General features: G+C 57.9%; 6 protein-coding genes across 18 annotated transcripts; 4 read left to right on the top strand and 2 right to left on the bottom strand.

The window, feature by feature from the left end:
* Positions 1-76: 76 nt before the first annotated feature.
* Positions 77-5,986, bottom strand: CHTOP (chromatin target of PRMT1). Of its 5 annotated transcripts, none has more exons than XM_015884406.3 (6): positions 5,840-5,986; positions 4,805-4,886; positions 3,240-3,393; positions 2,133-2,319; positions 1,887-2,024; positions 77-930 (listed from the first exon to the last, which is right to left on the bottom strand). In XM_015884406.3, the coding sequence occupies exons 2-6, from the start codon at positions 4,867-4,869 to the stop codon at positions 728-730; spliced, it is 747 nt and encodes a 248-aa protein (XP_015739892.1). In that variant the 5' UTR covers positions 4,870-4,886; positions 5,840-5,986; the 3' UTR covers positions 77-727. The 5 variants fall into 5 exon arrangements, with proteins under 5 accessions (XP_015739892.1, XP_015739893.1, XP_015739894.1 ...); XM_015884407.3 differs by having other exon boundaries at positions 2,133-2,316; XM_015884408.3 differs by lacking the exon at positions 1,887-2,024.
* Positions 5,987-7,006: 1,020 nt separating this feature from the next.
* S100A1 (S100 calcium binding protein A1) lies at positions 7,007-9,187 on the bottom strand. Of its 2 annotated transcripts, XM_015884413.2 has the most exons (4): positions 9,119-9,187; positions 7,746-7,886; positions 7,377-7,525; positions 7,007-7,294 (listed from the first exon to the last, which is right to left on the bottom strand). In XM_015884413.2, exons 3-4 carry the CDS (start codon positions 7,515-7,517, stop codon positions 7,151-7,153), a joined length of 285 nt encoding a protein of 94 aa, XP_015739899.1. In that variant the 5' UTR covers positions 7,518-7,525; positions 7,746-7,886; positions 9,119-9,187; the 3' UTR covers positions 7,007-7,150. The 2 variants fall into 2 exon arrangements, with proteins under 2 accessions (XP_015739899.1, XP_015739897.1); XM_015884411.2 differs by lacking the exon at positions 7,746-7,886.
* A 2,704-nt stretch (positions 9,188-11,891) lies between these two features.
* On the top strand, positions 11,892-12,841 carry S100A13 (S100 calcium binding protein A13). 3 transcript variants are annotated; one of them, XM_085533629.1, is made up of 3 exons: positions 11,892-11,962; positions 12,204-12,352; positions 12,657-12,841. In XM_085533629.1, exons 2-3 carry the CDS (start codon positions 12,209-12,211, stop codon positions 12,792-12,794), a joined length of 282 nt encoding a protein of 93 aa, XP_085389755.1. In that variant the 5' UTR covers positions 11,892-11,962; positions 12,204-12,208; the 3' UTR covers positions 12,795-12,841. The 3 variants fall into 3 exon arrangements, with proteins under 3 accessions (XP_085389755.1, XP_015739978.1, XP_015739977.1); XM_015884492.3 differs by having other exon boundaries at positions 12,204-12,361; XM_015884491.3 differs by having other exon boundaries at positions 12,190-12,361.
* Positions 12,842-13,888: 1,047 nt separating this feature from the next.
* Positions 13,889-16,381, top strand: S100A14 (S100 calcium binding protein A14). Of its 2 annotated transcripts, none has more exons than XM_015884490.3 (4): positions 13,889-14,075; positions 14,338-14,424; positions 15,683-15,829; positions 15,921-16,381. In XM_015884490.3, the coding sequence occupies exons 1-4, from the start codon at positions 13,968-13,970 to the stop codon at positions 16,038-16,040; spliced, it is 462 nt and encodes a 153-aa protein (XP_015739976.2). In that variant the 5' UTR covers positions 13,889-13,967; the 3' UTR covers positions 16,041-16,381. The 2 variants fall into 2 exon arrangements, with proteins under 2 accessions (XP_015739976.2, XP_015739975.2); XM_015884489.3 differs by having other exon boundaries at positions 13,890-14,075; positions 14,335-14,424.
* Positions 16,382-18,860: 2,479 nt separating this feature from the next.
* Positions 18,861-21,431, top strand: S100A16 (S100 calcium binding protein A16). 5 transcript variants are annotated; one of them, XM_085533621.1, is made up of 3 exons: positions 18,861-18,956; positions 20,562-20,728; positions 20,814-21,431. In XM_085533621.1, the coding sequence occupies exons 2-3, from the start codon at positions 20,576-20,578 to the stop codon at positions 20,976-20,978; spliced, it is 318 nt and encodes a 105-aa protein (XP_085389747.1). In that variant the 5' UTR covers positions 18,861-18,956; positions 20,562-20,575; the 3' UTR covers positions 20,979-21,431. The 5 variants fall into 5 exon arrangements, with proteins under 5 accessions (XP_085389747.1, XP_032305090.1, XP_085389746.1 ...); XM_032449199.2 differs by lacking the exon at positions 18,861-18,956 and adding an exon at positions 19,128-19,213; XM_085533620.1 differs by lacking the exon at positions 18,861-18,956 and adding an exon at positions 19,128-19,218.
* Positions 21,432-22,989: 1,558 nt separating this feature from the next.
* On the top strand, positions 22,990-23,986 carry LOC146751764 (protein S100-A4-like). The gene is made up of 3 exons (XM_085533628.1): positions 22,990-23,098; positions 23,223-23,369; positions 23,787-23,986. Exons 2-3 carry the CDS (start codon positions 23,226-23,228, stop codon positions 23,943-23,945), a joined length of 303 nt encoding a protein of 100 aa, XP_085389754.1. The 5' UTR covers positions 22,990-23,098; positions 23,223-23,225; the 3' UTR covers positions 23,946-23,986.
* The last annotated feature ends 549 nt before the right edge of the window (positions 23,987-24,535 follow it).

The following is a 24,535-nucleotide window of genomic DNA, read 5'->3' as shown; positions in this document are numbered from 1 at the left end:
CGGTTCGGTTCGGTTCTTCCGCTGTTTGATGGGGGGGTCACAAGGCATGTATAAGAATAAGCACCCGGAGCCGGCATTGCTTCTGTAACTTCATTGTTCCAACCAACCAGAACGACGGGGATTCCAATGGAGGAGCTCACAGAACAGAACCGAACCGGGTTGGGGTTGGGGGGGGGCAGAAAAACCCCATAACAACCCCCCCAGCAGCATTGGGATGGGGAGGGGGCGGTAAGGAATTGTATTGAGAGCTGAGCTGTGGGCTCTGAGCTCCATGGGCTCAATACAAGTGAATGGGGGGGGTCGATTCCCATCCCAAAACACGGCCCCATAGATGGACTGCGGCCCTATAGATGGACTGCGGCCCCATAGGATGTGCTGCGGCCCCATAGATGGACTGCAGGCCCCATAGGATGGACCGCGGCCCCATAGGATGGACCGCAGCCCCATAGGATGGACTGTATCACAGCTGTCAGATTCTCATTCAGAACACTTTAAAGGTGGGAGAGTAAATAATAGATAATAATCCCAAAAAAAGGGTTTTCACGCCAACATTAAAAAATTAAAAGAGTATCAAAAAAAAACCAGGCAAGGAAAACGTACTCAAGTTCTGGTACAACGGGGCAGCCCCCCCTGCTCCCGTGGGTCTTCCCAGCCTCAATGGGGGGGTTCGTTCCTTAGGGGATGGGATAACACCCCACCTTCCACAGCAGTCAGTGCAATCAGCCCTTCAGTCGTTGCTTTCGGGGTCTGTCTGTGCCATGTAGGCGTCCAGCTCGGCGTCCAGGTGTCCTTTAGTTTTGGACATGTAAGCATCCAACTGGTTGTCCAGCTGTTCCTTGGTCAGTGCAGGTCGGGTTGATCCTCTGCCTCGGCCTCGTCCTCTGCCGCGGCCTCCGAAGCCGCCCCTTCCCCGACCTGCCATGCCACGGCCTTAGAGAGACAGCACGAGGGTTAAGGGATGTGGGTGGGGGGCTGGGTAGAGCCCTGCTGCCCCACAGCCCACCCCATAGCCCCCATTCCACCCCACAACCCACCCCATAGCCCCCATTCCACCCCACAGTCCACCTCATAACCCCCATTCCACCCCACAACCCACTTCACAGCCCCCCATTCCACCCCCACAGCCCCCATTCCAGACCCACAGCTCCCATTCCCCTGCTGCCCCCCATTCCACTCCCACAGCCCACCCCATAACCCCCATTCCACCCCACAGCCCCCCATTCCAGCCCAACAGCCCCCATTCCAGCCCACCCCATAGCCCACCACTCCACCCCCACAGCCCACCCCATAGCCCCCACTCCAGCCCCACAGACCCCCCATTCCACCCCCACAGCCCCCCATTCCACCCTCACAGTCCCCCATTGCCTTGCTTTGGTTTCAGCCCTATGGGGTTTGGGATCTGCTGTGCCCCCCCAGCTCTCTTTGTGCCCACATCATTTAGTTCCAAGCCCTGTGCTGTGTGTAGGACGTCAGGCTTTGGGATACCCCATCCACAGCTCTCACCTTTAGGAGGCATTAAGTGCTGACTTATATGGGGAAACACCTCCTATTTAGGAGGCATTAAGGGCTGACTTATATGGGGTAACACCTCCTGTTTAGCTGCTACCCCAGGAGACAGCACTGAGCTGACCCCCCCCAGCCCTGCTTTATGCAGCCCATGCATTATTCAAGCATGGAAACAGCACAAACAAGCCCTGTGCTCCCATTAGAAGCACTGCACATCTGCTGGGGCAGATCCCAGAACCCCATAAGCAACACCACGGCGAGGGAACCAAGTCAGGCATGAGGCCTGGCGAAGCATTTAGGGTCAAGCAGCTCTAAGTGAGCAGTTCAATAGGGTGAGAGCTGATGCTTGTTTCAAGCTGCTGGGGTTGCTGCCCACTGACCTCTGGCGCCGAGTCCTCCTCGCCCCATGGCTCCTCGCCCCATAGCACCTCTGCCCGGCCCCCCGCGGCCCCGCAGCCCTCCTCTTCTCAGCCCCATCCTGGGGGCCATTCCTCGGCCTCCCCGCAGCAGGCCCTGACCTGCAACACAGCAACAGCACCCATCACTTCTCACACCCCGTTACAAAAGGCTGCAGTACGATATGACACAACAGAGCCCAATATCCCCCCCCATATCCCAGCACTGACCTCGCAATGGGAGCCCTCCTCTCAGCAGAGCTCTGCCTCCCCGGCCCCCACGCATGGCTCCTCGTGGCAAACCTCTCTGCCCCATAGCGAGTCCTCTTCCCCCCATAGCTCCGCGTGCAATGGGGCCTGCAGGGCGGCCCAGTCGTGCTTGGATGTTGCTTTTCCCGAGGCGTTGCTTCAAGCTCTTCTGGAATAGATTGTTAAACAACAAGAAAGTCATGCAGCAATCTGGGGACGGCAAGGAAAGCAAAGCAGTTCCTTATTGGCACTTAAGTGAGAAAAGGTTGTGGGGGTTGTGTTCTGAAAGCAGAGGGCTCCCAGCTGTCTGCAATGCTGGAAATGGAAGGCAATCAAATGCACAGCTGCCTTCCTTCTTATCAGAGATTAAGTGAGGTTCAAGCATTCCAGCTATGTGAAGCAGCTCAGAGCTTCCCAGGGCTCTCCCTGCATGTGAAGTAACACACTGAAGTCCATCTCTCCAACTTCCTCATCTCAATTAAAGCTTGGAACAGCCTGACAACGAGCAGACCATGCCAACCCCTTGATATGGCTGTGGGGGAGCAGAGAATTCAAAGCTATCCCCACTTCATATGGGGTTAATTCAACAAACACCCCACAACCTGCAGCGTTCCCCACTGAGACGAGGGATTAAGACACTTGCACAAGGAAAACGTAATGCTATTCCTTAAACCCAGGCCTGCAGCCTGGCATTTGCAAGCCTCCATGTTATCAGTTTGGTTCATCTGGGTCCTCGCAGCCAGCTGCACCACCAGGGGGTGGAGGTGGGGATGGGAGCAGTGGGCTCTAAGGGCTGGGAGCAATCTGCAAGTGTTACTGCAGCTACATTGAGAGATGAAGCACTCAGCAGATCCAGAACCCCAGAATGACCAACATATCTCTGAAAAAATAGAGAGGAGATATCAACAGCCAGCAAAGAAATTAACTCAGTGATATTAACCAGCTCAAGTCACACAGCATCACTCATCCGAAGCCAAGTCCTGCAAGTCCCTTCATCATTGTTTTAATCGATAGGAATGTCTCTATATACACAGCAACCCCCCCTAGACCCCCTTTAAATGCCATCAGCCACTCGTGCAGCCTCCTCACCTGCTTCAGCTTCAGAGCAGCCTGCACAGAAGGTCTGTTCTCCATCTGCTGGGCCAGTCTTCTGTTTCTGGCACTGGCCAGTTGCTGCTGCTGCTGCATGGTAGCCCGAATATTCACTGGCATCGGCTGTTTGTTCTTCAGCATGTTAGTGAAGCTTCAAGGTCGAATAAAACGGGTGTTTAAATTAAGCTTTATTTACATACATTTATTTTTGGCATTTCACGGTTCTCAAGATTGGATCTCCAGATCCCGTGAACCTTTATGTAAAGAAGTGGTACTTAGGTCACGTGTTAATTACATATTCCTTGCTTTCCGCAAGTGTGCAAAGAACTGGAAACTCAGGAATGATGTTGTATATTAATTCAGGAGTGATCAGAGCTTTAGGTTACTGAATTTAGAAATGGAAGAAGGAATGGAAACAAGCGATAAGCAGAGATGTCGATGGCAGATGGAAGAGGACGTGGCAGAGAAGCTGGGCAAAACCCGACTGCAAAAAGCTCCATCAGCCCTAAAAGAGCTGAGAAATCTGATTGAAGCTTCATGTTATCAAGGCAGGCTGAGAGAAAACTCAGCTCTGGGGATAGACTGATAGAGCTCTGCCTCAACACAGCACCTGAGCACGCTCACTTGGTTCTATCTGCTGCGTATTTAAGAGCCAGGTTGGAGCAGAACACACATTGAGATGGTAAGCATCCTTAAGAGCAACCCATCAGCTGCCTATTGTGACCTAGGGAAACACCTGCAGGTTAAGGAATATGGACTGACCAGAAGCAAACAGAGGCCAGCAGCCTTCCCAGCATTGTACCTCAATATCTGCCTTCAGATGGCTCCAACCATGGGCTCAGGTCAGCTGGTGCCAGAGCAAGAACTGCACACAAAGGGCTCTATTCTGGTTCTATTCTTCCTCAACATCATTAAACCAAAAGCAATTAGCAAGAAAGCAAAACGTAACCCTTGTTAGTCAGCACTGCAAAAGCTCGATGGCGTGGAGGGGAATAAAAACCAAACCAACAAAAAACAGGATAACACAACAGAAACAGAAGGAAAACAGCACCGAGAAAAGAGAGATGGAGATGAAGCCAAGCGTTTGCCTCTTACAAGGCCCAAAATGGTTGTTATAGGGCCTTTGGGCTGGTGTAGCAGCCTGCTGCATGCCTCTTACAGGCCAGACCACGTGTATGTGTATCAGCCTTGGACAAAGCAACAAGCCTGCTGCAGCTTTGGTAACATGCTACCGTACCGCAGCATCAACTAGATAAATGTAAAAACATGTGGAAGAAAAAAAGGGAGGGCGTGGGGTTTTTTTGGTACAACACATCCCGCCACATTTTACGTGTTGAATTGGCTTAATTTTAACAGCTACGGATAAATCGCTCCGAACCAATTGCCCTTTTAACCTTCTGTACCACATCTGTTGCAGTTTAAGACAGAGGTGCAAGGCCATCTGCTCGTTTTAGTGAGGTTAAAAGAGGGCAGAAACCACGTTGGCTTTTTTTTTTTTTGGACACAGTGATAATTAAATACAAATTTTCTTATGAGCTGAAGCTGCTGTTGGGCTTCCTCACCGCTCGTTCAGAGACATCTTGGTGGTGCTCTTTAGCACAACCTTCGGTGCTGACTGTGCAGCCATCTTCAGATCAACAGAATCTGCAAGACACAAGAGGAAGGGTTAGAAAACAGCACTGAGATACAGCATTTATTCATCTGAATACTCACAGACCTCAATCCTGGTTGCTTTGGTGAGGAAATCCATAACCATTGCTAACACACCAGCATGTTTTAATTGGCTTTTCCAGCCTGTTGCCATAGAATCACAGAATCAAGAACAGCTCAGGTTGGAAAAGACCTTCAAGATCATTAAGTCCAATGATACAAGGCTTCATTAGCGAGTTATGGTCACTCGTTAAGCTGCCTTCTCTTTAGAAAGGTGAAATTCTGCCTCAGGCTGGAGCAATGTAACAACACGGGCATCAAAATGGCAGCCAACCATTTAGAGCTGAGCTTCATAACACCATCACAGCTCTAAAGCTGTCAGGATGAGTAAGAAGGATAAACTGCCTTTAAACAGATGCAAGTCCTGTGCTCTGCAATGAGGCTTTAACATCACTGGATAAAAATAAACACGTAAAGGTGTTCAGATCCATCGTTCTGGATGTGGCCAAGCAATGGGTGTGTAGTTTAGATGCTCTATCACTGCAGCAAAGCTTTGGGCACAGTGTGGGGGCTCTCAGACCACACAGGCCTGGATTGCTTTGTGATGATACAGACCCATTTCTCCTTTATTACTATTAGCATCAAACCTATTGCTTAGCAAACAGCCCAGAACGTCTCACCCTCACCATATATTAAACAAAGCGTCGCAGAAAACCCAACTAAAAGCCACCCACATCCCCATTTCTTTATTAAATACCACAATTCACCAGCCTACGAGCAGCACACCGAATCCAGGCCGGGTCCAAACACCTGAATGTTGTGGAATAGCATCCAAACGACGACCCCCCCCTCAGGGCCTGAAGCGGCCTCCACAGCCCCCCCCCCATTAACAAAGGTGCCCCAGCCGCCCCTCAGAGCCCACCCCAGCCTCCCCCCCGGTCTCTCACCGAAGCAGACGGTCGCCAGGTCTCCTGTGGTGCTGCCTGTTGGCTGTTAGCGGCTGTGGGGCCGGGGCTCAGCTCCTCCGCCCGCTCCCACCGCACTCGAGCTCCCGAGACAAAATGGCGGCGGCGATCGCAGCTCCCTCCTTCCTCCCGCCTCCCAGAGCACAGCCGGCCAAAATGGCGGCGCGCAGGCGCAGTACGGAGCGAGCGCTACTCTATCCGCTATTGGGCGGAGAGCCTGTGACGCGTACAAATCCTCCTCTGCTATTGGTCGCTCAGCACGAGGTGGGCGGGACTTTGGGGGATGTGGGCGGGGCTATGGATGCGGCCTAGTTGCGGGCCCAGCCCTGTGCGGGGTGCTAGGCCTCATGGAGGGGACTAGGCCCGTGCGGGTCACCAGGCCCAATTGGACCGGGACATCTACAAGGCCTCACTTGGCCTCTATCCACCTCCATGGCCCGGTTGGGTTTTGTGGGTTTTATGTGTTAGGTGCAGGCCGCAGCCCGGCAGACGATGGCGCTGGCGGTCCCTGTGCAGCCCGGTGCCATATTAGAACTGGTCCCTCCTCCCCCTCGTATCTCTATGGGGACGACGCCCCCCCCCTGCACCCTACAGCCCACCCCCCCCCATGCAGGCCGGGGTCCCTCACCCTGGGTTATATATAGGCCCTATGGGTGACCACAGCCCACCCCCCATGCAGGCCAGGGTCCCTCACCCTGGGTATATAGGCCCTACAGGTGACCCCAGGGTGATATGGACACCCCCCCCTCCACCCCACAGCCCACCCCCCTCATTCAGGCCGGGGTCCCTCACCCTGGGATATAAGCCCTATGGGTGACCACAGCCCACCCCCCATGCAGGCCGGGGTCCCTCACCCTGGGTATATAGGCCCTATAGGTGACCCCAGGGTTATGTGAACATCTCCCCCCTGCACCCCATAGCCCACCCCCCCATGCAGGCTGGGGTCCCTAACCCTAGGGATATAGGCCCTATGGGTGACCCCAGGGTGATATGGACACCCCCCCCTTCCACCCCACAGCCCACCCCCCCATGCAGGCCAGGGTCCCTCACCCTGGGGCTATAGACCCTATGGGTGACCCCAGGGTGATGTGAACATCCCCCCCCCCCCCCTTTATCCCCAGTATAAAGGAGCTGACAACACGCTGCTGGTGGGGTCAATGCCTTTAATGCGGAGCTGGGACCCTTTGGGACCCTCAGGTGTATGGGGTGAGCAAGGGGTGAGCAAGGGGTGTGTAGGGGTGGGCTCTGCTTTTGGGGTTGCCATAATTGGGGGCTGTGGGGCTGGAGCTCGGCTCAGGCGTTCTCCCAGAAGAAGGTGTTACAGGCCACGGTGAGGGCGGCCACCAGAACCACGTACTCCTGGAAATCCACCTCCCCGTCGCCGTTCTCATCCAGGTCCTGCATGATCTTCTCCACAGCCCCCGTGTCCTTCTGGGTCTGGAGGGGGGGGACAAGGGGTGAGCCCCGGGGCTGGCAGCCTGCTGGGACCCCCCCTCATATCCCCCAGTTCAGCCCCTACCTCCAGGAAGCAGCCCAGCTCGCTCTGCAGCAGCTCCTTCAGCTCCTTCTTGCTCAGCTTGTACTTGTCCCCCTCTTTACCCGAGTAGTGATGGAAGACGTTAATGAGGGTCTCCATGGCCCCTTCCAGCTGCGATGCCATGACTCCAGCTGCGGGAGTCACCCGCTGTGTTACAGGGATCACAATTCTCCCCCTTACCCCATCCTTCAAGCACTGCCCCCTCCCAACCTGGCGCCACGCAGAACGCCATCAGTGATGTTATGGGGTGCCCCCTCCCCCTTTCTCATGGGGTACCCCCTTTCTTTGGACCCCCTTGATGGTGTCAAACCATGGTGGGTACCCGTGGTCCATCCGCCACCCCGCGCTCACCTGAGCTCCCCGCTGCGCCAAGTGCTGGGCTGGGCTGCCCAGGGATGTTAAATAAGCTCCAGGCCCCCTCCCTCCGGGAGGATCCGATACCGGGGCTGGACAGTCGGGCTGGCACCGCTGGGACGCCCCGCTCTGCCTTCACTAGGGTTGGGATATAGGGACGCCCCGCTGGCCCCACTGCTCACCCCACACCTGGAGGAGCACTACCAGCCCTGCTGGTGCTTATATGGGACACTTTGGGGTGCTCTGTGTCTCGCCCTTAACCTCACACATCCCTTTTTGCAGCCCTATGGGATGAGCAGCAATGGGATGTTGGGGATGGGGTAAGCAATGGGGCCAGCCCTGGGTCAGACCGTGACCCTGAGTGTGACCCATTGGGCATCCCCCATCTGTCAGCGCTGCGGTGTGGGATGGATCCGGCCCCATCCCTCCTCGGTGGCTGATGTGTGCAGGTATCCGGTGTCCTCAGAGCCAGCGGGGGGGGGGGGAGCTGATGGGGGCTATCAGGTGACGCAGCGTGGGCCCCCCGCTCCCTGTGCACAGAAAGGCCCTTGTCCCATTAAAAAAGCCCCACAATCCCTGCCTGTAGGTTGCCTCAGCAACGGGTACGGCCAAAGAAACCAGATTCCAAACCGTGCTGATAATCCTGGCTCTCATTACGGCCCAGCATCCGCGCCGCCTGGCTTTGCCTGTTGCATTTCCCCACCCCTGGGTGCTCCCCCCCTCTTCCCATAGCAATGCTGAGCCCCCAAACTGGGGCATCCCCAATATAGGGGGCTGCTGGGTGCCGGGTTGTGGTGTTTTCACAAGAGTTGGGTGGTGCCGGACTCTTTATCCCAGATTCCAACCTTAATTTGGGGCTAATTATATCCTGCTCCCTCCGTTTCCACTTTCCGTGCTTCCTGTGTCTGTGGTTGAGAAATGTTGTAGCACTGGGACCCCCACAACACCCCCCCCCCCCACAACTGTACCACCATGACCCCATGGGGGTCCTGAGCCTGTCCAGATGAGGTGGGGAGACTGGATTTGGGGTGAATTATGGGATTCTGGGGGCTCTGCTGCTGTCCTGCACCTGGAACAACTGGGGTGGCTACAGAGGGGGTCTGGATGAAGGTGAAAAACCCAGATGGAATTGGGTGGATGCAGAGGTCTGGATGGAGAGGGTGGTCCTGGGGGGAAGCAAAGGGACTGTGTCACCCCAGGACATGATCCCTTTATCCATCAGGACACAGTAGCCAACACGGGGCAGGAAGAGAACCCAGGGCAGGAACAGAACCAAGGGCAGGAACAGAACCAAGGGCAGAAACAGAACCCAGGGCACTGGGGGAAGGCTGTGCAGCCCAACATGGGGAGCAGACCCCGGTGTGACTCACGTGGCAGTGTCGGTGTGGGGGGGTCTTTGACCGTGGCACCCCCGTCCCCGTCTCAGAGGTGGACAGAATGCGGCCGCCCCTTCCGGGACTGCCTGGCCCTGGCACTGCATTGCCTGCACAGCTGCTGCAGGGCTGCCCTGGGTGTAAAAATAAACCCCCCTGATCCCTGCAGCCCTTGGCACGGCTGCTTGATGGGAGCCAGGTGGTGGCTGTACAGCTCCCATTACTGAGCTCTGGGTGCTCTCAGTTGGGCTCTGCCCCGCTTTTATCGCACCCCAAACCTTCCTGAGAGCAGGGAATGCTCGGGTGTTCCCTGAGTGATGGGACGGGTCGGAACCATGAACCCAAAATCACATTGTTAGGGGGGGTCTACCCAAGGAACAGGGACCGCAGCGGTGCTATCTGGCATGTCCACACTGGCAGCTCCCCAGAACAGCTCTTACCAAACTGGGATCAGCGAGGGACGTGCCAGGAGGTTTACACACAACCTGGAACAGGTTTCAGCCTCTGCGACTCCCGTGCTCCACTTTGACCCAGCTAAACCAGTTGCTCCAGTTGCTGGTGCCGGGGTTGGGCTTGATCTTGTCTCTCCGATCCATGGCCGGAGTTTGGAAGAGGTTTTTCCATCCCTGGAGTCTGGGAGAGGGGAAGCTGCTGGGTGTGAGCTGTGCTGAGGTTGGGGACGTGGTGGTGGCACTTGGGCTGGTGGTCTTATCCCATGACCTCAATGGATGGGGTGGGTGATGAGTCCTCACTCACGGCGTGGGCTGGCATAGGATGGTGTCCATGGTGGCCACAGGCCCCCAGTGACCATCTATGATGGGGTAGAACAGGTTGGGACAGCACCAGGATATGGTGGTGGGCGCTGATCCTATATCTGACGCCAAGCTTTCACCCCAGGACTTGCAGTCCCTGTGATGCTGCTCACTTGTCCTGATAGCACCGGGCACCCCGAGGCCACCACTCCCCACACGTCCCCACCTGGGGCCATGCAGCGTCCTCTCCCTCCTCACCCCATCCTGGCACCCCAAATTCCAGGGGTGAGGAGTCACGGCCTGCCTGGCTTTGGGGTGCTGACTCACCCCCCAACCTGTCCCCGTCCCTTGCAAACCTGACTCACCCGAGTGGTTTCCCATCTCAGTGCCCTGACGTGGGGCTCAGCGGAAGGGCTGTCCCCGTCCCCCTGTAACCCCGGGATGGGGACGGACCGGATGGAGCCCAGGAAGGCAATTCCTGCCCCGTGAGCTGGTGTGACGGGTGTGCGGGTGGGGACGGGCTGCCCCATGCTGGAGTCACCCTGTCCCTATAGACAGGTGGAAAGAGTGCGTCAGGGATGGTGACACTGCGCCATGCCCAGCTCCAGGTCCCCAAAATGGGTGACTATGGGGTCTCCAAGGGATACCCCTATATCCATACACAGCAGTGGTGGGGTTGCTCGCCCTGTCCTTGCTCCTTGTCACACTCGATGTCACTCAGCCTTGGGGACACCCCAAAAGCCTCCACCCTAATAGGGACTAAGGTCAGCAGTTATGGGGCCACTTCTGGGGAGGGTCCCTGTGTCCCCTCTATCCCATGCCACCAATGCTGTGCCATGGGGACAGCTTGGGAAGCCATGGGAATGGCTGTGCCATAGCAGAGCTGTGCTGGGGCTGCCGTACACCACGATTACAGAGGAACGCTCGGGCAGTTCCAACCTCCTAATTAATTTGGATTAATTAATTTTCACAAAGCCCACTATTAATAGGGGTGATGTCAGCCGGCTGTGAGTCACAACTCTCACTCGGAGAAGGGTGATCCCAGCCCCAGGTCTGCAGCCAGGATGACCTGCGGTGTCATGGGATGAAGGGGACAAAGGGGACAGTGTTCTCACCCCATATGTGTCCCTATTCCCACCCCATATGTGTCCCTATTCCCATAGGAGCAAAGCAGAGCCCAGGAAGCACCGGTGGGGGGCTGGGGGGGTGGGCATACCCTGCACCTAACAGTGATCTGGGTGGTTCAATGCAGTTTGTGCACCCTGGGACCCCTATGGTTCACCCCATAGCCCATTCAATGCAATGAGTGCACCCTGGGACCCCTATGGTTCATCCCATAGCTAATTCAATGCAGTGAGTGCACCCTGGGACCCCTATGGTTCATCCCATAGCCCATTCAATGCAGTGAGTGCACCCTGGGACCCCTATGGTTCATCCCATAGCCCATTCAACGCAGTGAGTGCACCCTGGGACCCCTATGGTTCATCCCATAGCCCATTCAATGCAGTGAGTGCACCCTGGGACCCCTATGGTTCATCCCATAGCCCATTCAACGCAGTGAGTGCACCCTGGGACCCTTATGGTTCATCCCATAGCCCATTCAATGCAGTGAGTGCGCCCTGGGACCCTTATGGTTCATCCCATAGCCCATTCAATGCAGTGAGTGCGCCCTGGGACCCCTATGGTTCATCCCATAGCCCATTCAATGCAGTGAGTGCACCCTGGGACCCCTATGGTTCATCCCATAGCCCATTCAATGCAGTGAGTGCACCCTGGGACCCCTATGGTTCATCCCATAGCCCATTCAATGCAGTGAGTGTGCCCTGGGACCCCTATGGTTCATCCCATAGCCCATTCAATGCAGTGAGTGCACCCTGGGACCCCTATGGTTCATCCCATAGCCCATCCCATGCACGGTGCTGTCTGTGCATGGAGTTCTCAGGCTGCTGCTGTATGGGGAGGGGACGGGAAGCTGCTGCCGGGCGGTGACTGCAACGGGAAACCCAACGGGAAGCCCTGCACAGGGTTGAGGGACCTCACGCTACAATCCACTGCTGTAAGACCCCGCGGGGGGCTGCGGCTGAGTGGGGTAAGTGGGATCACCGCCCCATCCCCACCCTCCAGCAGACGTTATGGGGCCCCATGGTGCCACCATCCCCTTCCGGGTGTTGGCTGCCCTCCCTCTGTTTCATTCCTGCAGTGTGGGAAGGGCAGCTCCCACTTCTGCAGGGCTGGGGCCACTCAAACTCTCTGTACCCCATTCTGGGAATGGTGGGGGTCCCCACGTCCCATTGGGCATCACCCCCCCCTTCCCAGGACTCTCCCTGCAGCTCCGATGGCCGCAGTTGAGCTGACCCCAGTGGAAATGGCCATCGAGACCATGGTCACCGTGTTCATCTCCCATACAAGGAAGGGGGGTCAGATAGGGACACTGACGGCCACTGAGCTCCAGGAGCTGCTCCGGCTGCAACTGCCCAATGTAATAAAGGTGAGGGCAGACTATGGAGGGTGGTGCTGGGGGGTCTTGGTCTCTATGGGGCACTTTGAGTTGTGGGGCTGCTTATGGCATCTGGGGATCTGTGAGAGTGGGAAAGCAAAAGTGAAAGCACTTGGGAAGGGTTGAGGTGCTGCATTCTGTGCTGGGGGGGGACTGACAGCATCCATGTGGCCATCAGTCTGGGCTGGCACTCACTGCAGTGCTGCTGCCCTTACTGTGATCCCTATCTGGGGACAGAGGTGTCCCCAGGTAGTAGTGTTCATCTGTCCCCATACTTTCCCTATAGGACATCCCATCCCTGGAGGAGCAGATTAGGAAGCTGGATGTGAGCACCGACCAGGAACTGACGTTTGAAGAGTTCTGGAGGCTGATGGGAGAGTTGGTCCAGGCCCTTTGGAGGGAGAGAGAGGGGAGAAAGAAGTGATGGGGAGGGGGACGCTCATAAAGCAAAATAAAGAAGCTTTAACAGGCCTGGAAGTCACTGCTTTTCTTTATGGAGCCCCCCACCCCCAATGCAAGCAGCCCCAGTGCATGGTGTGTGGTACCTGGTGCTCAATGCATGGTGCCTGGTGCTCAGTGCATGGTACCCAGTGCATGGTGCATTGTTCCTGGTGCATGGTGCATGGCTCCTCGTGCATAGTACATGGTACCAGGTGCATGGTGCATTGCTCCTGGTGCTCAGTGCATGGTATGCAGTGCATGGTGCATGGTACCTGGTGCTCAATGCATGGTGCCTGCTGCTCAATGCATGGTACCTGGTGCTCAATGCATGGTGCCTGGTGCTCAATGCATGGTACCTGGTGCTCAGTGTATGGTGCATGGTGCATGGTGCATGGTATCAGGTACATGGTGCATGGTATCCAGTGCATGGTACATGGTACCAGGTGCATGGTGCATTGCTCCTGGTGCTCAGTGCATGCTATGCAGTGCATGGTGCATGGTACCTGGTGCTTAGTGCATGGTTCCTTGTGCATGGTACTCAGTGCATGGTGCATTGTGCCTGGTGCTCAATGCATGGTACCTGGTGCTCAGTGCATGGTACCCAGTGCATTGTGCATGGTACCAGGTGCATGGTGCATGGTATCCATTGCATGGTGCATGGCACCTGGTGCTCAGTGCATGCTATGCAGTGCATGGTATATGGCACCTGGTGCTCAGTGCATGGTACCCAGTGCATTATGCATGGTACCAGGTGCATGGTGCATGGTATCCATTGCATGGTGCATTGTGCTTGGTGCTCAATGCATGGCTCCTGGTGCTCAATGCATGGTGCCTGGTGCTCAATGCGTGGTACCTGGTGCTCAGTGTATGGTACCTGGTGCTCAGTGTATGGTACCTGGTGCTCAGTGTATGGTTCCTGGTGCATGGTACATGGTACCAGGTGCATGGTGCATAGTACCTGGTGCTCATTACATGGTTACTGGTTCCTGGTGCATGGCACCTCGTGCCCATATCACGGTACCCATCACACGGTGCCCGGTACCCCGTGCCCGTTCCCACGCAGCTCTGCATGGCCATGCCGGATGGGAGAAGCTCTCGGTGTGGCCTTGCAGGAGGCGTTTCCCAGCCCCACGCTGGCCGTGGGCCAGGCTCCCAAATGAACCTCCTTGCACCACACCGTGCCGGGAGCTCCCACTCACACCTCCCCAGTATAAAACCCCGCAGCAGCTCAACGCGCGCACAGCCGGGACAGCCCTCGCAGCAGGTAAGTGGCCAGGCCTAAGCCTGAGGGATGAGGGGGGTGGTTGGGGGGTTTCCTCGTACCCAAGGGTCCGCCACCCCCCCCTCCAATCCCCCTCCCACGCTCGGCTCTGCCATGACTTGCAGGGACGCTCCCACCCCAGGGACGTGTCCCGGCAGCTCGGCGCATCCCAGGGCGTCTTCCTCGCCCCGGCGTTGAAGGAAGGGAAATCTCCCCTAAATCCAACGCTGATCGCGGATATCTTCCCCCACCCCCCATCCAGCAGCACCCCAAGACCCCCCACCCCAAACAGAGGGACTGCAGACCCCGCAGGAGCAACATGGGCCAGTGCAACTGCCGCAAGAAGCGCAAGGTCGGTGGGTGACTCCGGGCAATGGGAGCTGTGGGGTGTATTTGGGGGAGGGGGGGACAACATTCTTATCCTCATCCCTTAGAGCTTGGGGTGCTCTGAGCTGTGCGACCCCCCGGATGAGTTTGGATGTGGAGATATTGTCCAGGTTTGGGTTGATGGTGCCGGGATGGTTTGGGGGTTTGGTGCTCCGTTCAGCCTCTCCGAGGATGGTTGAGTGCTGCTCTATGCTCCTTGGATATCACCATGTGCCCACCTGCATCCCTGGGGGGGCACTGGGTGCTCTGCACCTGTGGAGGCCTCGGTGTGGGGTGGGGGCTCCCAAGATGACAGGTTTCTCCCTAATGGCCCCATCGCCTGATGTGGTTTCGGGGTGTTTCGAAGGGAAACCGCAGCACCCCGTGAATCACCCTCGTTTCCCTTCCAATGCAGCTCCTGCTAATTAGCAGCGGGGTCGGGGAGCTGTGCTGGGTCAGGCTGTGCCCCCACTCCTCCCCCACTCTTCCCTGCTGGGGTTGTGGGGTCTGCAGCCCTATAGGGTGGGGATGGGTGGCCCCGTGATGGGCACTGACTCACAGCTCCATTGCCACTTGTGCAAAGAGAGGAAGAACCCGTCCTGCCCTGCGCGGGGGTGTGTGCCCGGGGATGGGGTGGGGACTGATAGGGGGGATGGAGCCACCGGGGGTCTTGTTGGGGTCTTGGGAGCAGGTGGAGGGATATGGGGAGCAGTGTGTGGGTGTTGGGTCATGCAGAGCCTGGTGTAGGGGGATCTGGGTCTATATGGGGGATCCCATGTCTGTAGGGGGGTCCCACATCTGGATGGAGGGGTCACGCAGTGGGATGGGTGGGGTCCTGCATCTGTACAGGGGGTCCTGCATTGGTGTGGGAGGGCATCACACCTGTATGAGGGTCTCAGGTCTCTATAGGGAGGTCAGCACTGGAACGTGGGGGCCCACATCTGTGTGGAGGGATCCCACATCTGTATGGGAGGGCTCACATCTGTATGGGGGGCTCACGTCTGTATAGGGGGGCTCACATCTGTATGGGGGGGCTCACATCTGTATAGGCGGGCTCACATCTGTGCTGAGGGCTGTTGTATCCATAGGGGAGGCCCATTGTATCGGTGTAGCGGGGTGGCACAGAGCATTAACACATCAGCCACATCCCTGCTGGGGTCTCCCCTCCTTCCTGGGGTCTCCCCTCCCTCCTGGGGTCCCTTCACTTCCCTCACACCCCCCTTCTCCCCCCCATCACCCCACAGGACAGCCAGGAGCTGACCGACGTGGAGCGCGCCATTGAGACCGTCATCAACCAGTTCCACTGCTACGCTGTGAAAGGCCAGAAGGAATACCTGACCCCCAACGAGATGCGGGAGCTGGTGGTGCAGAAGCTGCCCCACTTGGGGAAGGTGGGGGCACAGCTTGGGGATGGATGGGGGGGGGGGGACTGGGGACCCCACCTCTTGTCATCGCTCTGATGGTTTTTCTGCCCCTCCGCAGTGTGTTGGACCCCTGGATGAGAAGATCGAATGCATGGGAGACCCTGATGAAGCCAAACTGGAATTTGGGGAATATTGGGACATGATGGGGGACGCAGCCAAGGGCTGTCGGAGGAAGTAGGGCCGGGGGGGTGGGAAGGCGCCGCTTCGGCCCCGCGCCGCAAGGAGCTGCTCGGCCCCACAGTGCTGCAGCGAGAGGGACTTTGCTCCTTTCCCCCAAACCCTTCAGATGTGGGGCTCTGGATCAGCTCTGATGGCACCGTCGGTGGTTTGGGGGTGTTTTCTGCCTCTCCCCCCCCTCCATCTTGGTGGCCATGGTCCCTGCACGGGTTTTTTGGGGTCTCCGTGCCCCCTCTGATGGCTGCGCTCGTGGTGGGCCGGTGGAGGGATGTCAGCTGCTTGCGGCACGTGCAACTGTTTTTGTATAAATTAATAAAGGAAAAAAAATGGAACAAAACAACAGCTGCAATGGGACGGCCTTGTTCTGTCACAGGGAGAGGGAGGGGATGGGGCTGAGCTGCCGGGCTGAGCATCCCACTGCAGAGCATGAGGGTGTGCAATGCAAGGGGTGCCCGTGTGCATGCAATGCTGCTGGTGTGCACAGGGCTGCATGGGGTGAACGTGCATGGGATGCTGCGGTGGTTCACACAATGGGGACCCCATGGGCACAGCAGCACCCGAGCTGTGGATGTGTGGCTCTATGGTGCTCATATACTGGGCTGGGGGAGCCCTGATAGTTCTGGGGTTGGGGAGGTGTGGGGTCAGTGATGGGAGGTGGGATTTCTGTGTGAAATGCCATCTGGGATGGGGCTGTGCTTCCCTCTGAGCTCTGTGTGCTGGAGGGGGACATGGATGGGGATGGGAGGGGGATAGGTTGGGGACTGGGATGGGGATGGGTTGAGGGTAGGATGGGGAATGGGAGGGGGATGGAATGGGAGGGAGATGGGGATGGGTTGAGGGTGGGATGGGGAATGGAATTGGGGTTGGGATGTGGATGGGTTGAGGGTAGGATGGGGAATGGGATGGGGGTGGGATGGGGGTGGGATGGGAGTGGGATGGGGATGGAATTGGGGTTGGGATGTGGATGGGTTGAGGGTAGGATGGGGAATGGGATAGGGGTGGGATGGGGGTGGGATGGGGGTGGGATGTGGATAGGTTGGGGATTGGGATGGGGAATGGGATAGGGGTGGGATGGGGGTGGGATGTGGATAGGTTGGGGATTGGGATGGGGAATGGGATGGGGTTGGGAAGGGGATGAGGATGGAGTGGGGTGGTGTTGGGATGGGGACGGGATGGGATGGGGACCTGATGGGTGCCATCTCCACACGTGCATTGGTGTGTGCTTTGTGCTCTGGGGAGAATAAAAATAAGGATGAAAAACCCCAAAACCCAAAGAAAGGTGATGAAAGCGGAGCCAGGCCGGGGCTCCTCCCGACACCGCCACCGCGACTCGGCCGTGGCCGCCCTCTGTCTCCTCTCACCTTGGGGTGGATTTCACAACACGAATGACTATTTATTGTTCCTGCCTTGGAAATAAATACATGGGAATTAAGCCGAGAGGTGTGGTGTGCATTTAATTGGAGACAGGAAATGTGTCAAATGGTTGGGGTGATGGGAGGGGGAAAGGGGATAAGGGGCTGTGGGGTGATCTGTGGTGGGAGGGGGACCCCAGAGTTGGGTTTTGTGACCCCAATGCTGTCATGCGCTGTTGGTGATCCCATGGTTTGAACCATCCTGATAAGGATCTATGGGGCTGGAGGAGCTCAGCCCCATGGCTGGGCAATGAGTGAGCCCAAGGAGCACCATAGGGACACACTGAGGTGGGGGTCCAGGGGATGAGGAGCTCACAGGGATGACAGCAGTGTCTGGGAACTGCCGTGTGATGGGACCCGATCCTACATGGCAGCTCTTTGCACACACCCTGGATGCCTTGTAAAAATACGGGCTGCGTTGTGACATCGGCCCGGCACGGGGTAATGAGGGCTGTGATTCACAGTGAGCTGTCTGCCCGCGGGGCCGGGGAGGGCTCCCACCCCACAGGATTGCAGCACTGGCACCGTGCTCCTCCTCACCCCGAGATCAGGCAGAAGGGAGCAGGGATGACACACAGAGCTTTCCCATTGCCGCTGCCCCAAACGCAAAGGTCCCTATGGAGCAGAGGAAGAAACGTGGGCGGCCGCTGCCCGGCGCCGTGACCTCCTCTTTGCATCCCAAAATATGCAGCTCTGGTGTCTCCGTATCTGATCTATGCATTGGATCTCCTCGCCATCGCTGCGCCGACGCAGGGTGCAATTAGCTGGCCTGGTTAATTATGGCTGTGAGCTCCTGGCACAGCCCTGCAGCGCATCGCCGGTCCCCGTGTGTCTGCAAAGGGCTGAGCACCTTCACCACGAGCACTTTGGGTTCAGAGAGCCCCAACCCAACCATATGGGGGTCACTGATGTTTCCAAAGTCCCTTGGGCTGAATGGAGTCGGGGTGACCCCAACTGATGGTTTATATGTCTGTGTGTTCCCCCTGTTGGTGATACACAAGGGTGACGTGCAGGGAAAAGGAGGAAAAATGGGCAAGGAGGAAAAAAAAGGAGATGGAGGGGGAAAGTCAGAATCTCTGCCCTTTGGTGCTGGTGTAGGCACTGGGTTGGTGACACCCAGCCAGGGGGTGCACACCCAACCATTGAGCCATAGGCCACAAAGAGGGAATTCTGTGCCCACATTTGGGGTGGGAGTAGGTGGGATTCAGCTTCTATGCACACATAGAAGGGCAGCACAGACCCTTCCTCTATTGGGTCAGGCCATACCCCCATGGCTGCCATGTTGGCCCTTTGCAGAGGGGAACTCCATATGGGGGACAACACCATCCAACCCCCCTCCCTCTGCATCCTGCATCCTCTTGGTGAGCACTTTTGGTTCCCTAATTCCAGCTGCAAGCTCTGCACGTGGTTTCTGTTCCTTCTTTGCTGCTTAGCAGTGTCCCAATGGTGCAGACCCTGAAACCCTTTGTGAGATTTCCTGCAGGCCAGCGGCTCTCAACACGTCGGTACGGGGAATGGATGGGATGGAGACCCCCGGGGTGTCCCTTTGGGGTGGGCTCAGCAGCCCCACTGTTGTGTGTTGCAATCGGGGCTGCTTCCAGGTGAGCTGGGAACGCCCTGGGACGTCAGGGAGGGGCGGGAGCCTCCTTAAAGCCCTCGGGCCCACGGGGATGGGTGCGAGGTGAAGGCGAGAGGACGGCATTGCTCCCACGGCTCCGCAGCCAACAGGAGGACAGACGGACACAGCGGGACGGGTGGACGGGTGAGGTGCTGTGCCCATGGGTGCTGCAGGGGGGAAGCTCTCCGGGACGTGTGGCTGCATGTGGGGTGGAAATCCCCCCTCCTTCCTCCTCCCTAAACCCTTTGGCAGCTCTATGCATGTGGGGTTGGGGGAGCTCAGTACGGGGGGTCTGTGGGATGGGGCTGAGAGGAGAGAGGAGAGAAGGGAATCATGGCGGCAGGGCAGGAGATCAGCCCCATCCCACCCACCCGTGTCCCGATACAGGGACAACGTCCCCACATCCCAATGTGGGATGGTGTCCTCCTGTCCCAATGTGGGATGAGGTCCCTGTGCCTCACAATGGGACGATGTTCTGTGGCCCTGGGGGTGTGTGGTGGGACTGGTGCTGGGAATCAGAGCAGTGGGGCCCAGTGAGGTCTTTGGTTGGGACTGCTGCAGTCGTGGTGATGTTTAATGGCCTGCGATGAGAATGGAGATGGAGGTCAATGGGGATGTGATGGGGGCTGCAGATCACAGCAGGACCTGCCGCCAGCACTGGGCCCTTCAATGTCCCCACAAAGGGGTGGAAACAGCTCACGAGCACAATGAGACATGATGGGGAGCACTCCGTGCTACCACCCCAACATGCCCCCAAACCCTGCATAGAGCTGAAATGGGGAAGATGGGTGCAAATGTGGGGTGGATTTAAGCGTGATGGCACCGGGACGGCACCGATCCGCCATGGGGTGGCTCCAGTTGTGACCCACATTGATCAGAGGTGGCACAAATCAGCGCTGCAAGAATCAGCACAGTGCTGTGTCCTGCTCAGCCCCATCCCTGCTCAGGAAGGAGCTGGGACCGGATGGTGTCGTTTCCGTCCTTGCCTGCGTGTATCCTGCTTGGGATCCATAGGAAGGGGCTCCATAGGAATTGGATCCTGCTGGGCACAGGGTAGGACTGTAGGATATTGGGGAACCCGTAGCTCGTGTGGCTCAAACCTATTTTGGGTGACGCCTCAATCGAGAGCCCCGCCGGGGTGTTCCCGAGCCGTGAAGCAAGAGGAGGGTTGGCAGGTAATTCCTGCCACTCCCTGCCCCATTCCAACCTAATGAGCTCTGGGAACCGGGCGCCGCGGTCCGGGCACCGCGGTGCCATAATTACCACCATCCCACGTATGGGGGTGGTTGCCCTGGGGGGGCAGGTGGGGCAAGGCAGTGCCATTTGGGGTGATACAGGGCAGCAGGCACTCAATTGTAAGGCGGAAAATGCCTTATGGGGGTCAAAAATGCCTTTTTGGGGTCACGCAGGGAGCTGGGCACCCATATATGTGCTTCCCTATGGGTTTCCCCAAGGAAAAACCCCAGCCCTGACCCCCCCCTTCATCCCATAGGTGAACGTGGGGTGATGGCGGAGGGCACGGAGCTGGAATGGGCCGTCCAGGTGCTGGTGAACAACTTTGATAAGTATTCGAGCCGTTGCTGCTGCAAGAAGCCTCGGCGCATCAGCAAGAAGGATTTCCGCAAGATGCTGAGCCGGGAGCTCAACCACATGCTGACGGTGAGGATGGGGGGGATGCAGGGATGGATTTGGGGTCCCCCCCTAATGGGTTCTTGGTGTTAATATCTCGCTCTGCCCCTTGCAGGACACTGGGAACAGGAGAGCAGCCGACAAGCTGATCTGCGACCTGGATGAGAACAAGGATGGGCGCATCAGCTTCGAGGAGTACTGGACCTTGATAGGAGGCATCGCCAGCCCCATCGCCCACATCATCCGCCAGCAGGAGCAGAGCATCAAGCACACCAAGTAGACAGGCTGGGCTCATCCCCCCTCCCCAGACCCAGAGCTCAGCCCCCGCTGCTCCATAGCCCCTCACTTTGTGCCCCTCCTGCTCAGGGTATGCAGACCCCACACACCACAATGAAGGGGCATGAGGTCACCACGGGGGGGCTCCTCCTGCCCCATCCCTGCCCTCATCCCCCCACCCCAAGAGCTGGGCTGGAAGCACAGAGAAAAGCTTCCCCCTCACTTAGGACACAAATGCTGTCCGTTCTCAGCTCACCCCAACCAACACCCCCTGGAGCACCCTCAAAGTGTTGGAGTCTCCATGGGGTACCCCCAACCCGGCCCCCCTCCCTCCCCAACCCCGACCCCCCGGGGCTGGTGATGGTCCCCCCCTGCCCACTTTTGGGGCTGGGAGCTCCCGGCTAATGGCCACGGGTTATTTATTGCTGCAATAAAGTTTGGAGGAGCAGCGGGGTCACGGCGAGGATGGTGAATGCGGTGGGGATGGGGGCATGGAGGTGGGGGGGGGTCTTCTCTGTCCCCTGATGACTCTCAGCGTGTCACCACGAGGTGTCACCACCGCCCGTGTCCGTGGAGCGCAGCCACGATGTGTCCCATTATGGAGCCCGATGCGGGTCCCAAAGTGACCCCATCCCACAGCCCCATCTCTGCGTACCCCAATGGGACCCCCGGGCTACAGAGGTGCCCCCTGAGCTCCCACGCCCCCCCCCCAGCACAGGGGATGGCAGCAGTTCGGGATCGGGGAGCTCCCACCCATCACCCACCCCGAATTCTGCCCCCTCCGTCCCACAACCACGCAACCCCCCACTTTGCCCCGGGGATCCCGGTGGGTTTTATAGGAAGGAGGGTGAGGGGGGGGCGACCCGTGGGAGCCGCCTGCGTTGACTCAGTGCTCAGGAATCCCGTCGGGGCGCGGCGGAGCCGTGACTCAACGCGCTGCTCCGGGGCGGGGGATGCGCAGCCGCTGTGCGGGATCGGGAGCCGAGGGGTGCGGGGAACCCCCCCCCCCTACAGAGGGGCTACGGGATGCCCCCTCCGAGGGTCCGGTGTGGGGACGGTGCCTCCCGTCCCCGTGTCCCTGCTGGGATCGGCTGAGCGCATCCCGTGCTCGCTGCTCCCACCCTTGTAAAGGAGGGGTCTGTGGGAGGGTGGGTGGGTGTGGGGGGGTCAAAGATGTGCATCCCCCCATCGCCATGCAGAATCACAGCCTACCTGGGTGGCTGTGAGCCCCAACTCAGCACTGTTGCACGGGGGGGGGGGGGCAGAATGGGGTCTCTTGGGGTCTCTCCTTGGGGACATCAGGACCCAGCGGGGGGGGCTGTCCATAGTATATTTGGGGGTCTGTGGAAACCCCCAACCTTGGGGAGAAACGCTGCCATCATAAACAGCCCCAAATATCTGAGAGACTTCAAGAAGAGCTTCAAATTACCCCCCCCCCCCCCTCCATGTACCCCCCCTCCAGCCACCCAACCCTGCAGTGGAGGGGGGGGGGGACACAACACCAGAGCTCAGCCCCCCCCATCCCTGCACCCAGACCCAGACAAGGCCCTTCTTGTTGGCCACCACCACTGTCACCCTCCCCAGCACTTGGGCAGGAGGGTGACAAAGGCCAGCAGCCCATAGGTGAGCACAGAGACAACAGGGCTGCCCCCCCCACCAGCACGTTTCCCCACTCCCAGCACAGCTTTGGGGGCTGGGAGTGGGCTCAGACCCCTTTAAAGTGCATCCCATGTGCCTAAAGAATACATTGCCATCAATGCCCACCTTGTGCTGCGCATCTCACTCTGTCTCAGCTCACACCGCAACGACTGCTGCCACTGCCACCCATCCCTTGGCACTGCTTGGTACTGGGGACACTGGAACCACAGCCAGCACCCAGAGCACGGTGGCTGAGCATGGGACAGGGGCTGCTACTTGATTTCAGCCCCATCCCCACTCTCCCCCCACCCCCCATTAATAGCATCATGCAGCTCAGTGAGCAAAAATGGGGTGCGGGCGAAACCTAAGGCTGGGAACACCCCGGGGCGAGGGGCTGCACCCCCCACCTGCCCTATAAACACCAGCACATTGTGACAGTGGTACTGACACCCCAGCTCCTGCTGCCCCTGCTCAGCATCAAGCCCGGTGAGTCCCTTTTAGCCCTTGATTTACCCCACAGCTTCAACTTGGAGAGCAGAATCCTCACCCCAAAAGGTGAGCATCCATCTGGGTGGGTCCCCCGTGGTCACCCCATTATATCCCCATGCAGGCAATGATGGCGTGCCCCCTGGAGCAGGCGCTGGCTGTGATGGTCTCCACCTTCCATAAATACTCAGGGAAGGAAGGGGATAAATACAAGCTGAGCAAAGCTGAGCTGAAGGAGCTGTTGACCAAGGAGCTGCCTGCTTTTGGGACTGTGAGTGCACATAGGGACATATCACAGCCTGGTGTGAGCAAAGCAGGGGGGGGGGCTGCATGCTGCCCTATAGCCCACCTAAAGGATGGACCCCATGGCTGGGGCTGGAGCAGACACAGAGATGTGGGGTATTGGGATGACATTGGTAGAGTGACGTCCCTATTTCAGTGCTTCTCTTTCTCTCCCCCCCCTTTCTATTCCTCCTTCTGGCTGTGGTTTGATTGAGGGGGTAGAACGAAGTGTTTGTGCAGCCCTAGTGCTTGTAGAGATCCTAAATGCCTCCCTTGGGGGGTGGGGGGACAACAAAGAGAAGATACCCTTCTCTCACTATAAGGATGGAGGGAGTCGGGGCTTCCATCCATCTCTACATGGGGACACCTCCCAAACCCCAAACTTGCTGTGCCCCCCCCCAAATAGAAGCAGATGGATGAGGGTGAGTTCCGTCGCCTGATGAACGACCTGGACCACGACAAGGACAGCGAGGTGGACTTCAAGGAATACGCCTGCTTCCTGGCCTGCGTGGCCATGGGGTACAATGAGTTCTTCCGTGATGCCCAAAGGCCCCGCAAGAAGTGAACCCACACAGCAGCGTGCAATAAAGCCCTCCCAGTGCCTCACGTGTGACTCATGCCTCCCTCTTGTCTGTCTTCTCTATGGGATTTTCCACCCTGCAGCCCCTGAGGTGCTTTTGGAACAGGCTCAGAGCTTTCCCTGGGCACAACATTGAGATATCCCTCCTCCTTGGGGGCTTCAAACATCACTGCTGTCCCTAAGGAAGGGTTTGGGGCACACAACATAGAGCCCCCCACCCACCCTGCCCCTAACTCATCATGGGAGTGGGGAACCAGGCAGGAACAAGCACTATCTATGCAAAGAGCACAGCCAAACCCACACACTGTGCTCTCATGGGGGGGTAGGAAACATTGCTGGGTGCTCAGAGGGACCCTCAGCCCGTGGAGATGAGGATAGACCCACCCTGGGGGGTAGGAAATGACCCCAACCCCATTTTGCTGCAGGCAGCTCCCATTACGCACAATGTAATCATTCCAGGTGGGCAGAGCTGGGCTGAGTTGCCATCTCCCCCCCTAAGCACCCCCAGCACAGTGAGTCCAGGTTGGCTCATAGGGAGAACTGAAGCTGCTCCCAGCTGGCCCCAAACCCAAAGA

This window comes from Coturnix japonica, unplaced genomic scaffold (assembly GCF_054131305.1).
Source record: "Coturnix japonica strain WE unplaced genomic scaffold, WE-NBRP24 Scf062, whole genome shotgun sequence".
Taxonomy (NCBI): domain Eukaryota; kingdom Metazoa; phylum Chordata; class Aves; order Galliformes; family Phasianidae; genus Coturnix; species Coturnix japonica.
Note: the sequence above shows the minus strand (reverse complement) of the source record. Positions and strands in the feature narration are given on the sequence as shown.

Excerpts from the sequence above, each read along its gene's own strand:
- CHTOP (XM_015884406.3), bottom strand. The coding sequence starts at position 4,869 with ATGGCTGCACAGTCAGCACCGAAGGTTGTGCTAAAGAGCACCACCAAG. Across the intron at positions 2,320-3,239 it reads CTGCTCTGAAGCTGAAGCAG|AAGAGCTTGAAGCAACGCCT; the intron begins GTGAGGAGGCTG and ends AATCTATTCCAG. Across the intron at positions 2,025-2,132 it reads AGGAGGGCTCCCATTGCGAG|GTCAGGGCCTGCTGCGGGGA; the intron begins GTCAGTGCTGGG and ends GCTGTGTTGCAG.
- S100A1 (XM_015884413.2), bottom strand. The coding sequence starts at position 7,517 with ATGGCATCGCAGCTGGAAGGGGCCATGGAGACCCTCATTAACGTCTTC. Across the intron at positions 7,295-7,376 it reads AGCTGGGCTGCTTCCTGGAG|ACCCAGAAGGACACGGGGGC; the intron begins GTAGGGGCTGAA and ends CCCCCCCTCCAG.
- S100A13 (XM_015884492.3), top strand. The coding sequence starts at position 12,209 with ATGGCCGCAGTTGAGCTGACCCCAGTGGAAATGGCCATCGAGACCATG. Across the intron at positions 12,362-12,656 it reads AACTGCCCAATGTAATAAAG|GACATCCCATCCCTGGAGGA; the intron begins GTGAGGGCAGAC and ends CTTTCCCTATAG.
- S100A14 (XM_015884489.3), top strand. The coding sequence starts at position 13,968 with ATGAACCTCCTTGCACCACACCGTGCCGGGAGCTCCCACTCACACCTC. Across the intron at positions 14,425-15,682 it reads ACTGCCGCAAGAAGCGCAAG|GACAGCCAGGAGCTGACCGA; the intron begins GTCGGTGGGTGA and ends ATCACCCCACAG. Across the intron at positions 15,830-15,920 it reads AGCTGCCCCACTTGGGGAAG|TGTGTTGGACCCCTGGATGA; the intron begins GTGGGGGCACAG and ends GCCCCTCCGCAG.
- S100A16 (XM_015884493.3), top strand. The coding sequence starts at position 19,777 with ATGAGACATGATGGGGAGCACTCCGTGCTACCACCCCAACATGCCCCC. Across the intron at positions 20,123-20,561 it reads TGGATCCTGCTGGGCACAGG|GTGAACGTGGGGTGATGGCG; the intron begins GTAGGACTGTAG and ends TTCATCCCATAG. Across the intron at positions 20,729-20,813 it reads AGCTCAACCACATGCTGACG|GACACTGGGAACAGGAGAGC; the intron begins GTGAGGATGGGG and ends TGCCCCTTGCAG.
- LOC146751764 (XM_085533628.1), top strand. The coding sequence starts at position 23,226 with ATGATGGCGTGCCCCCTGGAGCAGGCGCTGGCTGTGATGGTCTCCACC. Across the intron at positions 23,370-23,786 it reads AGCTGCCTGCTTTTGGGACT|AAGCAGATGGATGAGGGTGA; the intron begins GTGAGTGCACAT and ends CCCCCCAAATAG.